The sequence below is a fragment of the Lemur catta genome, chromosome 6, assembly GCF_020740605.2.
Source record: "Lemur catta isolate mLemCat1 chromosome 6, mLemCat1.pri, whole genome shotgun sequence".
NCBI classification, from domain to species: Eukaryota; Metazoa; Chordata; class Mammalia; order Primates; family Lemuridae; genus Lemur; species Lemur catta.
Genome location: NC_059133.1, coordinates 70,041,197 through 70,055,795, shown reverse-complemented (window position 1 = coordinate 70,055,795; position 14,599 = coordinate 70,041,197). Strand labels below are relative to the sequence as shown.

The 14,599-nt window shown below is 41.8% G+C and overlaps 1 protein-coding gene and 1 pseudogene across 2 annotated transcripts in view; one reads left to right on the top strand and one right to left on the bottom strand.

The window, feature by feature from the left end:
* The window catches only part of LOC123639885 (protein O-mannosyl-transferase TMTC1), a 255,121-nt gene that overhangs the window by 63,997 nt on the left and 176,525 nt on the right, over window positions 1-14,599 (bottom strand). For both annotated transcript variants that reach the window (XM_045554096.1, XM_045554097.1), the window contains exon 10: window positions 6,501-6,668. In XM_045554096.1, the coding sequence (XP_045410052.1) occupies window positions 6,501-6,668 (168 nt within the window). The remainder of the gene's footprint in view (window positions 1-6,500; window positions 6,669-14,599) is intronic.
* LOC123640243 lies at window positions 3,534-4,818 on the top strand (annotated as a pseudogene).

Below are 14,599 nucleotides of genomic sequence, written 5' to 3'. Positions count from 1 at the left end.
TTTGTGGCTCTCCTCAATTCTGAACCCTGCTTTGGCCTGAGGTTTCATAATGCCACACATAGGAAGGCCAGTGTGTATGGAATGCTCACTTTAAATCAAATCCTGGGCTTAGCACCCATTTCCATGGCTCATCTCCTGAAGTCCTTTCAATAACCTATCAAATCGGTAGTATTACTACACCTCCCATATTGCAGAGGAAGAAAGTGAAGTTCAGAGAGATTAAGACCTTTTTCTAAGGTCATAGATCTAGGAAGTAGTTGAGCTGCGATTTCAAGGAAGGCCAATAAATGGTCAGAATCATTCCTGAAGTTGATCAACATTTGATGCTAAACCAAAACAGTACCATAGGATACTAGTAACATTAGACCTTCACGATCACAAGTTTGTATCATTGGTAAGCTAACTCTAGCCTGTGCGCCACAGATCGTAGATATGTTTATACATTATCTTTGGCCTCTTTCCAAAGACAAAGCCAGAGTTGAATAAATGCAAAAGAGAGTGTATGGCCCACAGAGCTTAAAATATTTACTTTCTGGCCCTTTACAAAAGAATTTGTCAGTACCTGGTTTATATTCTTTGCCCTGGGAGGTCTGCTAATCTCTCTGGCTCAGCAATTCAGAGAGAGGAGAGAGAACCATGTTTCCTATATAGCAGGAAGATGATCTAGGCCATAAATGGTTAATTGGTGGTCTAGGGGACACTTAAACAGTTCATGGATGGGATTTAGAGAGACTCTGAACTAGACGCAAAAGAGAAAATATGTTTGTCTCTGTCTTTTCATGTATTTTGAAGATTGGGAGGGGAAACTGGGTTTAATTTAATCAAATTAGGTGATTATGATATTATTTACTCCAAACAAATGTAAATTTCTGGGCTGTTACTGGGCCCAACTGGAGCTATACAGTTATCCTCTTCCCAGATTGGGACATAGAACAGTTTCTTGTTACAAAAATTAAAGAAAATATACCTTGCATCTATGAGTATGAATCTCTCCTCTCTCTCTCTCTCTCTCTCTCTCTCTCTCTCTCTCTCTCTCTCTCTCTCTCTCTACTTGACCTAGCTTAGGTTAGAAAACAAAGTAAAAAAATAGGCATGGCAAAGTTTAGGTATCCTTTGACTTTTACACCAGATTTGGCTTCAAATCCTAGCTCCTCCTAATGGCTATTTCAACTCACCCTCCCCAGGCCTCTGATAAGACACAAGTGCTGGGTTCTCGTGCTTTTTCTGTGTAAGGCTCTTGCTAACAAAGAAGAACAAAGTTGCATGGGAACCCTGCATCTGTATCTCCTAAAAATACACCACACGGTAGGATCTTCTGTGTGAGAGGAGGCCTCAGCTGGACAGGCAGGAGCTTGACCAAAATGTGCATCTTCTCTCACCCGAAAGTCTGTCTTAAGAGATTCTGTAAGATCGCGCACAGTGTTGCCAAGCAAAACCACTCCATGTAATTAGAGAGGCCTTCATGAGGCCATCAGTCCTAGGGATGGTTGATGGGTTTATTGTCTGGAACACAGGAAAAAACAGAAGCAAGGCCTCTGCCAAGGATTTCACTGTCTCTAGAACTATTACAATTTTTTCTTATTCAATTCAGCCAGCTCTTGGTTTTGGCCATTATGGATAATTTAGGTTTTGCTCATCCTTTAATACTCAGCTCAGACCTACAAGAGAATGATCCTTGAAGGTCTATGTTGGTCTTAGTCACCTACCCACCTACCTGTACTTACACCATGTCCTGTGTCTAATGCTACACTATATTGAAATATGTTCATGTGTCTGGCTCCCATGCAGAGTTACAGCTCCTCTACCAACATTCTTTCTCTCTCATCCTAGAACATAGTGCATAGTAATAATCTGAAAACCTTACACAGTGTTTCCCATGTGCTAGATACTGTCCTATGTATCTTTTACAAAGTATCTTATTCTTACACTAATACCCAGAAGATAAACACTATTATTCTTTTTTTTTCGAGACAGAATTCTCACTCTGTCGCCCGGGCTAGAGTGCCATGGCATCAGCCTAGCTCACAGCAACCTTAAACTCCTGGACTCAAGCAATCCTCCTGCCTCAGCCTCCCGAGTAGCTGGGACTACAGGCATGTGCCATCATGCCCGGCTAATTTTTTCTATATATTTTTAGCTGTCCAGATAATTTATTTCTATTTTTTTTAGTAGAGACGGGGGTCTTGCTCTTGCTTAGGCTGGTTTCGAACTCCTGAGCTCAAATGATCCGCCAGCCTCGGCCTCCCAGAGTGCTAGGATTACAGGCATGAGCTACCGCGCCTGGCCTAAACACAACTATACTAAATGTTAAAATGTAGAAACTAAGAGACAGAGTAGTTAAGTAACTTGCCTAAGATCACACAGCTATTAAATGACAGAACTTGAAGCAGAGCCAGAGAGTCTAACTCCAGACCCCGCACTCAACCGCTAACGTTGCTCTGCCTCATAGATTCTCACTACTGTTTGACTGAACATTACTCAGCATAGATGCATTCATGCAAACATCTGGCCTTAAAGGAGAAAGAACCATCTTAAAGTCTCAGATTCTTAAAAATTTCTCAGAACAAAAACAAATGACAATAGGAAAAGATTTCTTAAAAAAAAAAATCAATAGCTTTGATTTGTACATTACATAAAGTTCCATTTGACCACCAAACGCCTCTCCAGGCACAAAGTCTTGTTAATCATATATGTGGAATGGTTGTGTTTTAGAAATCAACTCAACTGTTCACTTATTACACACTTTCATCTAAAAATACAGAAGCTTTTGGATGTAAGGTCAATGAACCCCATGCCCACCCCCCGCCCCACTTTTTTTTAAATTGCTGGCATCAGCTATAGAGGGTCTGAGCACTAACTTGTTATCTTTGAAATAAACTGCATAAACTGCTGTCTGCCAAAATCTATCCCTAGAAGTTGCTCTGATGAAGCAGTAAACACTATTAGAAAATACTTTTAATACCTTAATTCAGGCAAAGGGTTTAACATAGGACAGAATTGTTTTAAAGTTTCTCATAAAAACACTGACTGTTGAAAGTGAAAGGAAAAAAAATTTAAACCAACAGAGACTAGGAGGAAGTGATATTACTGAACTTTAACACCCCTGTGTTCACAGAGTGACCTTAGCATGAGGCAGTGGAGGGGACGAGCCCACTGTGGTCTGTGAGAACTGAGTTTAATGGAGAAGGGTAGGACAGAGACTGAGCAGAGTGTGATGCTTAAGAGCAATTTTGCAGATGTGTGTGGCAAACAGTTCATAAAAAAATCCACACAAAGAACTTTACACTGCAACAGTTCCCCCTTCAGTACGCATTGAAATAATCATCCTGACAACAATGACAATGATATAATAATAATAAACAAACAAAATAATAGGGCATGCATGACAATCTGATGTTTTTTGTTTTCTATTTTTAAAAGTTAAATTGCCGAGTAGTAAAATCAGATACATTATTTTAAAATAGTGGAGTCCAGTCTGAGGGTAGCTGTGGCTGAAGCAGGTGTCGTGGAATGTTGGCAGGAGAGAAGGCACCATGGATGATCAAGGCTGTCCCCCGCATTCGACCACCAAATATTGGAACCTCTCCTTGAAGCTGATGGTGCATGTGTGTGGACACACTCTGTCTGAAAGTTGTGTGGCTTTACTGTTTATGAGAGGAACTGGAAACTATCCTGAGTGTAACACTCCACTTAGAAAGAGCAACCTTAGGGTACGACTCTTTGCAGACCCCACTGTTGACAAGGAGGTTGAGATTCGGAAAAAAGTGCTAAAGATCTACAGTAAGAGGGAAGAAGACTTTTCTAGTCTAAGAGAATATAATGATTTCCTGAAAGAACTGGAAGAAACCGTTTTCAACTTGACCAACAATGTGGACATGACAACATCAAAAATAAAACGGAGATATACAAAAAAAAAAACAAAGATGTTATCCAGAAAAATAAGTTAAAGCTGACTTGGGAATAGAAAGAATTGGAAGAAGCTTTAGAAGTGGAATGACAGAGGCTGGGCACGGTGACTCATGCCTGTAATCCCACCGCTTTGGGAGGCTAAGGTGGGAGGATCACTTGAGACAAGGAGTTCGAGACCAGCTTGGGCAACACAGCAAGACCCCATCTCTATAGTCTACAAAATATAAAAAAATTAGCTGGGCACAGTGGCACATGCCTATAATCTCAGCTACTTGGGGGGCTGAGGTGGGAGGATCGCTTGAGCCTGCGAAATGGAGGCTATAGTGAGCTTTGGTCACGTGCCACTGCACTGCAGCCTGGGTGACAGAGCAAGACCCTGTCTCACACACACAAAAAGAAAAGAACAACAGGAAAAATGAACAAAGAAGACTATTTATATGCAAAGAACAACAACAGCAGCATATTCTAAAGGGAAAGAATAAGCAGGCTTTTTTTAGATGAACCAGAGAGTTCTGATCTCCGGGTTGCTCTGCTTTTGGCTCAGCATAAAGATACATCTACCCAATTAGAAATACAACTTGAGAAACCCACTATAAAACCGGTGACGTCCTCCACAGCCATCAAAATGGGTCAACATATTTCATTAACATCTATTCACAAGCTTGAATAAGTTCTGTATGAATAACAACCAGTGCAAAGAGAGACAGACATGTGGACTCTAAGTTCCAGAGTCTGAGATGCTAGGAAGATTTGGTTATTTAATCCATGTCAAGGCTGCCTTTCCACAAGACCTTGCTGGAGGCTGTACTTCGCTTGCTTGGCACAGATCTATAGGATGCATTCAGCGGGCTTTTCTAGCAGCCCAGTTCACCTTTTTTTCTGTTTATAAGATTTGGATCTTGGAGCTGAACTAGGGAGCTAGCAAACGTCAAGCAGATTTCTAAATTACACCCATGTGCAGCTGCACAACACTGTACCACCACTAGCAGCTGTGTTAAAGTATCTATAAGAGAGAATTTCAGAGCTAAGCTGAGTAATACAGGAGATATATATGTGTGAAGAAGATTTTTTAGTTATATTTTTCCGAGAGAGATTGATGAAGTAAGGTTCATCTGACGGAAGAGACGAATAAATAATTCACCTATATGTTTAAGGTTAACAGACTTGTAAAATCTTTTTGAACATAAATCTAAACTTTATATTTAAAAAATAATATGAAATAGTAGAAGAGTGCAGGGAACGTTCGTCTTATTGATTTGTTCATTCATTCACGCATTCATTTATTTTTGGCAGCCCAGAGTGCGTTCTTCCTTCTTACAGTACTTGGATTTCCTGCTGGGAAGTTCCCTCTTGCCTGTCTACGTGGAATCCCCAGGTGCTCCGCCTGCCTTACCTCCCTCCATGGAGGCCAGAGGCTTCCTGGCCAGACCAGGCATCTCAGTGCCCTGGTAGGAGTGAGGGGCAGACCCATGACCTAAGCTCAAGCTCAGCCATAGGACTTTATCTTCCTAGGATTTTGATGTGAAGAAACAAAAAACGTGGTGTATGTTCATCCATTTGTTCCCGAGAAGGTGCTCAAGACAGACTCTCCAGATACCTATTTCCTGTCTGTTGTACGCAGGTTCTTCATCTCCCTTCAATTCTGTATGCCTTCTTACACTCTTCCAACGCTTTCCCTTTTTCTGAAGTGATTCCACTCTGTTTCAGCTGTTTGCCCCCAAAGAGTAAGTGTTGGGTACCAGCTGAGCAGGGAACCAAGTCAAAGCCATGTTGACTGAATTGGCCGATTGGGTTTTGAGGACAGAACCTGGAAGAGGCAGAGATCCCTGGGAGATGGGGTAAATACTGTGGCGGTATCAGGTGTGGCAGTGCCAAGAAAGCCCATGGAAATGTCCCCAGGACAATGACATTAGTGAGACAGACTGAGCTCCAGAAACACAGCATCATGAGCGGCAGCCCCAAAGAATGTGTGTACTTAATGACAAATTTGGGGTCATAAATTGATGTTATATTCAGAGGTAGCTTCTACGCCACAGAAAAACCTACCAGGAGACTTAAAAAGTCTTTCATTTCCTTGTTCGAAGTTAATGTTCAAAATAAAGCAACTAGATCACAGATCACAACTTAACATGCTGGAATATTAAAAAGAAACGCACTGCATGTCTCTTCCTTCTTGCTGTGTGTCACCTTTCCCGCTCACCTGGCTGAACAACAGAAATTAGGCTTAGGTTTCATCTTGTTTATAGCTCAGTTTACAACCCAGCTCATCATTAACACTGTTTGCATCTGAATTCACAGACCCAAAAACCTTCCCCGGAGGATTATTTTCATAAATTCCCTTACGGTGGGCTCACATTAAATTTTTTTTTAATGTTTGTCTCTAGGAGAGACATTAAATTTTATATAATATCATTTTAAAAATCTAAAGTCAAAACCCAAAATAAAATTATATCTTCCACTTAAAATTTTACTAAAGATAATTTTCTGGATTAATAAATACTGCCAGACCCATGTTACCTCATTGGTTTGGAAACAAAACATAAGCAAACAAATAAATGGGAAGAGATTTACTTTCATTTGTCTAATCGTACCTGAATAGGGACTCTCTTGACAGCCAAATTTCATTCTGTTTCACAGTTTTCCAAGAGAAAAGCAACAGCAGCAGCACAGTGGACACAATCAGGGTGGTGGCTCCACATCGATTTAGCCAAGTGCAGAGCTTGCTCAATCCGTGCACAAAAAGGATGCAGTAGCCCATGCTGGAAAACAGGGTGGGAAGAACAGAGTTACTTCGGGAGTGCAATGAATTCTCCCCGAGCATCACATCCTATATAACTAACTTTCCTTTTTCTTAATTTTTTGAGACAGGGTCTCACTCTGTCACCTGGGCTAGAGTGCAATGGTGTCATCATAGCTCATAGCAACCTCAAACTCTTGGGCTCAAGCAATCCTCCTGCCTGCCTCAGCCTCCCAAGTAGCTGGGCCTACAGGTGTGTCCCACTATGCCCCGCTAATTTTTCTATTTTGTTGTAGAAACAGGGTCTTGCTCTGGCTCAGTCTGGTCTCCAACTGCTGAACTCAAGCAATTGCCCCATCTCGGCCTCCCAAAATGCTAGGATTACAGGTGTGAGCCACTGTACCTGGCCGTAACTTTCAAATAAATCTTGTCCTGTGCTAGAGAAACAAATATGGACTTCCCTGTTTTAGACATAATTAACTTGTCTGTTCTCTGAAGCGTTCGTTGCACTACCACGTGTGCTAGTTCTCTGGCAATAGTGTGGAGAATAGGTTTATCTTGAAGGCTCAAAGTGTCCTGGATTTCAGCAGCTCAGGCATCCTGAGAAGTCCCACATGCATGTTCTTGGGTCCTGAAGGGATCCCCTGACCTAAGCTCCCTCATGTCACTTGTCATTGTATAACCCCATGGACACCATGTGTCCAAATTTGGAGTCTCTGCTGCAGCAAGTCACATCACAGCTTTGGAGAGGACAACCTCTGAGAGCTCCCTATCAGGTCCCGGGAGGCATGCTGCTCACCACGGGGCACTGATCTCTGTTTCTGGGCCAGCCAAAGCCCTTCTGCTTTGGAAAATCTACCCACACCCACAGGCCAACTCCTGAGTTTCATAGCGTGGAGCTCATCATAGACAACCAGTACTGATATGATTATCTCGCTGGCTCCAGCACGGTTTTACCGGCAAGCACAAGGAGTTCACATGGCACGTAAGTGGGACATTGCACATTGGTATTATGTCTCTAACAGCCTTTGTCTTGGTGCAACATGGTCCCTTACATCATCTGTGCACCCACAGATGCCCCCTGCCTGCCAACTGGACTCAGTAGAACATAAACTTTTAGTTTGTATCCATTATTGCTGTGTGCATTGGAGTCAATATCTGCTTCTTTCCAAAGAGGATAACTACAGATTATTACAGAATATCTTAAAAATGAAGCAAGCTTGTATAAGGAAATCCTACATTAGCCAGAAACTAATATTATTAGCAACCAAAAATAAACATAACCCATAGACTTGCTCAGTTTTTATTCATTCTTTGTCTTATGTGGCTGGCAATATTCTATGCGCTAAAAATACAATTTGGAATAGAACACAGGCCTTGCCCTCCAAGAATTCCAATCTAGCGAATCAGGTTGGTCTTGTAAAAGGAAACAACTAACTATTCTCATTCCTAAACACATCTCTTTTGAAAAAAAAAGAAAAATCTCTTCACCTTCTGTTTTCCTTTCTAAATGTCTGTGCTCATGTATCAAGAACAGAAAAACAAGAGAGAAACATTTGAGGTTTGTGACTTGGAGCCCCTGGGAACCAAGTTGGAGCATTTACTCCTCACTTCGAGTCCCGTAAGTTGGTTGGTCCAGCTCCCTAACAGTTTAGGGTTCGCTATTTGGCCAAAGAGAGTCACCACCCTTCTTACCACTGGGGAAGATGATTTGAGCTAAACAGGCCCATGTGCTCCATGTCCCCACCATGAGCACTGGATCTGATTGCCTTAGCTACATTGCAGAAGCCTTGCCCATGCCAGAACACAGTCCCTACTGCAAAAAAAAAAAAAAAAAAACACAAAACACAAAATCGCTTCCCATTTCTACAACTTCCCTGTTCAACCTTACAGGTACAAAGCTTTTCTACAAACGTTTTTTTGTTTGTTTGTTTTTTGAGACAGGGTCTCACTCTGTTGCCCAGGCTAGAGTGCAGTGGCATCATCATAGCTCACTACATCCTCAAACTCCTGGACTCAAGCCACACTCCTGGGCTCAAGCAGCCTCCTGACTCAGCCTCCCGAGTAGCTGGGACTATAAGCACGCACCACCACACCCAGCTAACTTTTAAATTTTTTTTATAGAGACAAGGTCTTGCTATGTTGCACAGGCTGGTCTCAAACTCCTGAGCTCAAGCGATCCTACCACCTCAGCCTCCCAAAGTGCTGGGATTACAGGCATGTGTCCAGCCAAATCTTTAACACTGCACAACTGCTCTTGCTAATGTCATTACTGTGTCTAACCACAATAGCTGCTCAAGTTCATGAGGCTATTTTGCTACCTATTCCTAGCCCTAGCTGATCCCAACTCAAACTGAGCAGGGACCTTCTAGGGCCATAGGAAGGCCCTCTGGGCTCCATTCTTTCATTGACCAGATATTTAACAAACATCTACTATGTACCTAAAACTTGTATAGACATCAAGAACATATCAGTGAGCAAAGCAGACAATAATCCTCATCCTTGTGGAACTCACATGAGTGGGGAAAAATAGCTACTAAACAAGTAAACAAAACATAGGGCCTGTACACAGGGATATGTTACATGGAGAAAAATCAAGAAGGGGAGAAGGTTGAGATTTCAATATGGGTGGTCAGGGAAGTCTTCACTGACATTTGAGTAAAGACCTGAAACGCAGGGGGAACATACCACGCAGATACCCACACCTCCAACGCCAGCTCTCTTCCCACTGCTACCCCCACACAGCAACACTGCCAAGAGCTAACATTTATGCAGCCCATCTTCTGTGGCACTTTCTATATTTGATCGCAGTCCATCCTCACAACACTATGGTTGCCATTACTAATGTTTAACCCATGAAGAGAAAGGTAAACGGACTTGCTGAATTAGGTTATACATTCAGTCAATAGCAGAGCAAAGAGAAACCCAGGAATTTCAGATTCCAGAGCCTACATTCCACATGCCGTCCTGCCGCAGGGGTTTGGACTTGACTGGCTGATTCCTGAGTTCCTCACCCCTTATGGCACAGCGTCACCGACTCTCTTCCCAACTACTCCATTCATGAAATCTCAGTAGTCATTTACTGGCTCCTTGTAGGACACAGAGCTGCCATCTGGCAGAACAGTGGGTAGGAAAACACTGGGATTCCAACAGCTCCAGAGCGGTGGCCACAAAGTGACAGAAGACAAGAATAATTAAGCTAAAAACAAAAAAAAATTCACTATTTTATATGTTTGTCTGTTTACTGAGCACTTGCTATGTGCCACGCACGGTTCTCAGTGCTTTATATGGGTCTCTCCACAATATTTGTAGGGCCTGGGGCAAGGACAGTACTGGCTTTTAATATATTATCTAATTTAAAATTATAATCCAAAGTGTCCTCCATTTCATAAATGAGGAAACTAAAGCTTAGAGGAGTTAAATAACTTTCCCACAGCCCCAAAAGCTAGTAATACAGTCAGATCTGAAGACTCATTGCCCTAACACTACGTTATAATCTATGGGTCAGCAAGCTATTTCTGTAAAGGGCCAGACAGTAAATATCTCAGGCTTCTCAGGCCATGAAGTCTTTGTCATTACTACTCAACTCGGAATGTGTACCAGGAAAGCAGCCATCCACACCACGTAAATGCATGAGCGTGGCTGTGTGCCAATAAAATTTATTCATAAAAACAGGTAGTAGGCTAGATTTGGCTCATGGGCATACATAGTTTGTAGATCCCTGTTCTAACCAAAATGAAGGAGAACACATTCCTTTTCAATCAGCACGGGCATCTGTATCAAGTAACATGAACATTTTTCTCCAAAAGTCCTTGTATTGACATACGGTTTAAAGCAATGTTAAGTCATATAAAATAATCTCTACTTAGGTTTGCAAATTTCTTAGAGAGTATCACATTCTTAAAAATCTGACACACGTATCACAGGGATCAAGACGTTTCTCTTTTATGAAACTTCATAAAGTTTCAACATCTGCTCCAATGCAGATCTCAGCAGCAGGGGAGAGAAATGCGCTCTCCCCCCATGGCTAGGGGCAGGACAAGGCCTCGTTTTTGCCAAGTGGGAAATCAAGCAAATGTGAAACTACAGGCTCCAGGGAGATGAAAGCAGAGTCCTGCCTGCCCTGGTTAGTATGGTAAAGGAGACGCCGGGCTGCTGACCAGACACCCCCACACGGGGCACGGAGGAACCAATGCAAACCACTGACGCTTCACAAAATCATAACCTGGAAAACCTAAAGCCAAACTCAGGGCTCCCAAATGCATGGTTTAGCTCAGTACCAAGATGCGTTTTCAAGGCACGTGTGAGAAACATCACTGCTGCCTCCAAGTAGGGAGCGAATTCCTCACACGCAGACCTCATCGCTCATTCACAGGCTGATGGGATCTCCCACTTGCATCCTGATTTTATAGACAAGCTGCTCAGCGTGCAGTGTGCTTAAATAACTAACTGCTTCAAAGAGAATTTAACAGGAAATGCAAACCAACAATGTTTGTCCTTTCACATTAGAATAACAAATGTTTTAAATCTGTTGTTTGGAGAACTTTGTTAGCGGCTAATCATTGTGTAATAGTACAAGTGTTACATTCCTGAAACTTGCCCAGAAGCTTTTAAGTGATAAAAGAACAACACTTGCCATTCACATCTATAGCAACCTGAAAAGATGTCTACTTTCTACTTCTGGCCTAAGCATTTTATGATGTTTGCTATAGCTGCCCATTCTGTTTAATTATATGCAACAAAGAATATCTTGTTTATAACTTCAGTACAAAGAGTACTGAAATTCTACCTTTCAATTGGTCCACAAGCCAAACAACCCACTGAAAGTATCTATGAATAACATTAATAATACAAGACAGACACAATCTAACCATTTTATTCCTTTAAAGAATTCTCAATTTTAATTATTATTTTTTTAGAGAAGGGGCTATTGCTCTTGTAGTCCAGGCTGGAGTGCAGTGGTGTAATCATAGCTCACTGCAGCCTGGAACTATTGGATTCAAGTGATCCTCCTGCCTCAGTCTCCCCAGTAGCTGGGACTACAGTAAATATTTTGCATAGTGTAGAGACAGGGGTCTTGCTGTGTTCCCCAGGCTGCTCTTAAGTTCCTGACCTCAAGCAACCTTCCCACTTGGGCCTCCCAAAGTGCTGGGATTACAGGCACAAGCCACCATGCTCAGCCAGAATTCCCAATTTTAGAGAGTTTAAGTGAAACCTATTAACTTCATTCTAATCTGTTGAATCCTCACCTGGCAAATTATCTGATGGTAAGATCTTATTCTAGTCCCACCGATGTTGCCTTGAAATGGTGAAACGATAAATCTCTGGAATACTGAGCTTAGAAAAGGTATTTGATGCCGCAACTCAGGAACTACCAGCAAGTCAATGGGTGACTCCACAGATAAGATTTCACCAGGAAGCTGTCAGCTTCTGTGATCCAAGATTCATTACTGTTGCCATTTCTCCCTCCAGTTCTTTCTTCATCTCAAAGAACATTAGATGGATAGAGAAATTTTCCAGAAGAACGAATGTATTTGGAAGTGAGAGTTTATTCAGATTCCAAGAAAAGAATTCCCCAAAGCATTTTGTGTATTTCCCTAGCCCCCAAGCTAGGTGTTATGATCTCAGGGTAGGTATAAAGAGATTCATTCCATGAGATAAACTTCTGTTCTTTTCCAGCATGTCCATGGCACAACTGGGAGAAAAGCGCCATTGCTTTCACCTTCTGAGAAACTATCTAATTCTCTTTAACCTCTTTAAAGATGAGATGCTTCCTCTCAACCTCATAGCTCACCTCCCATCTCCAAAATTTATGAAACATCTAGTGGCCAATAATGCAGGGCTCTGGCATCAGAAAAGCTGCTGGTTTGCATATCAGTCCTGATACTTGCTGTTGTTTGATGTTGGACAAATTATTACTTTCCCTAATTCTTAATTTCCTTATTTTGTGAAAGGGAATAACAATTGTATGCCGTGCACAATGCCTGACACACACAAAACAATACATGATAACATTAAATTATTATGTTATAATAATTGTACTGTTAGGTCACTATTTTCTGCTAAACAGAGTATGAGGCAGGAAATGTGTAAAGTTTGTATGTATTACGGGTAGAAACTGATGTCTCTACAGCAGATTACTGCGAATATAGCCATTTACTAAGGACCCTAGGATGCTGTTGAGTGCAGTGGAACACAAGTGTTCTAGTGTAGATTTTATGTTTACAGGTTCATGGTGAGAAAAAGGGAATTCACTGGAGAATAGAGAGTCTGGAACTAGGTCAAAATAGCTGAAGTCTTCTCTGCTTTTCTCTGTGGCCACAGGACAGTTGCTCATGGAATCTTCATTGTTTGTATTACAAGGACTTAATATTACCTGCCACATCTACATCAAAGGGTTGTTGTGTGGAATAAATGAAATAACATATGTGAACATGTTCTTTGAACTAAAGGTGAAGTTCAAGGCATCAGTGCTCCCAAATGTCCTGTTTTTGTGTTCAAAATATGTGTTCATGTATGTTTTTCGTGCACTACTCTATTAGCTACACGGTAATAAAATATAAGATTAGATCTGCAAATATGCCTCAAGCAAACTCAGTCTATCAAAGTCCAGATTGACCTAAAATATCTAATTTATAGGACAATTGTAAGTTTTTTTTAAAGAGTAAACTTACTTGTAAATATTATTTGCTTCAAGAAGAGTTGATTCACACATCATTTTTATAGAACAAATGATGCATAAAATATAACAAGATACACTGGTAGTATGTGAAATATTGTAGCCATGTATTTATGTCAGCGTTCATTCATACACCTGGGACCCGAACGAGCAGTTAAGCAAATCTTCCCTTACACCAGTGGTCCCCAACCTTTTTGGCACCAGGGACCAGTTTCATGGAGGACAATTTTCCAGAGACTGAGGTGGGTAGGTGTCGTGGGTGGGGAGGAGGTGGTGCAGAGCTCCCACGGACCGGTACTGGGCTGCAGCCCAGGGGTTGGGGACCGCAGGACCCATTTCAAATCTCTTTTTACTCTGTAATATGTATCTTTGTGAAAGTGAAAATAATACAAAGTATAATCTCTTGGTGAATTAACACACAATCAGGAAGCTTTTATATTTAACCCTATTAAGAAATAAAGTTCAGGCAGATTGTTTAAGGATAGAGTAACATTTGATTCATTTCTGCACCCTAAGCATCTAGCCTTAACAGGGGCTGCTCCATGTATGTTGTTAAACCACTGCAGTTGAAGGTATCAGAAATTTACACAGAAACAAAGGCAAACTTAAAAATCAGTCAATCCATGCTGGGCCTGAAGGTAATAAAACTCAGAAGTACGCATCACCAGGAGCACTGTCCATATTCAGGGCTGGCTGTCGTCCCTTGCAGGTGCCTTGACTCCAGGCCTGGCTTCCTTCCCTCCCCTGTGGTTTGAGCAGTCTCAAAACTTTTCCATGTAGGCCTGAAAGGCTTTTTGCCAAAACCAAGTAATTCTGAAGCTACTTCTAAAAAATTAGAAACCACCTTCTCTACCCTCCTACAGCACGCTACTCATCTTCAGGACCTGAGCTCTATCACTTCTTCCACAAACCACTATGTTCTAGAGTCCAGCATCTTCACGCTGAAAGCAGAGGCATAACGGGCAACCCACTATTTGTTGCCATCCTCTCCTCTAATCCCCTGAGTTGGCACAGACCTGACTGCATAGGCATATGCCTTTGTTATGTGTCCATCGTTCTTTAACCCCCTGCAATACTATTTCAAACCAATGTCTAGTGCGCTGGGTACCATGAGGAAACACAGACATAAACAATGGTGGTCCCAACCCTCAAAAGAGCAAGATAAAGGTTACCAAAAGAGTAAGGAGGATTTGTTAACATTACTAAAATGTGCATAAGAAGTCATACTTTGAGAAATATTCCTCTGTGCCAAATCCACGACAAGAAGAAAGAAA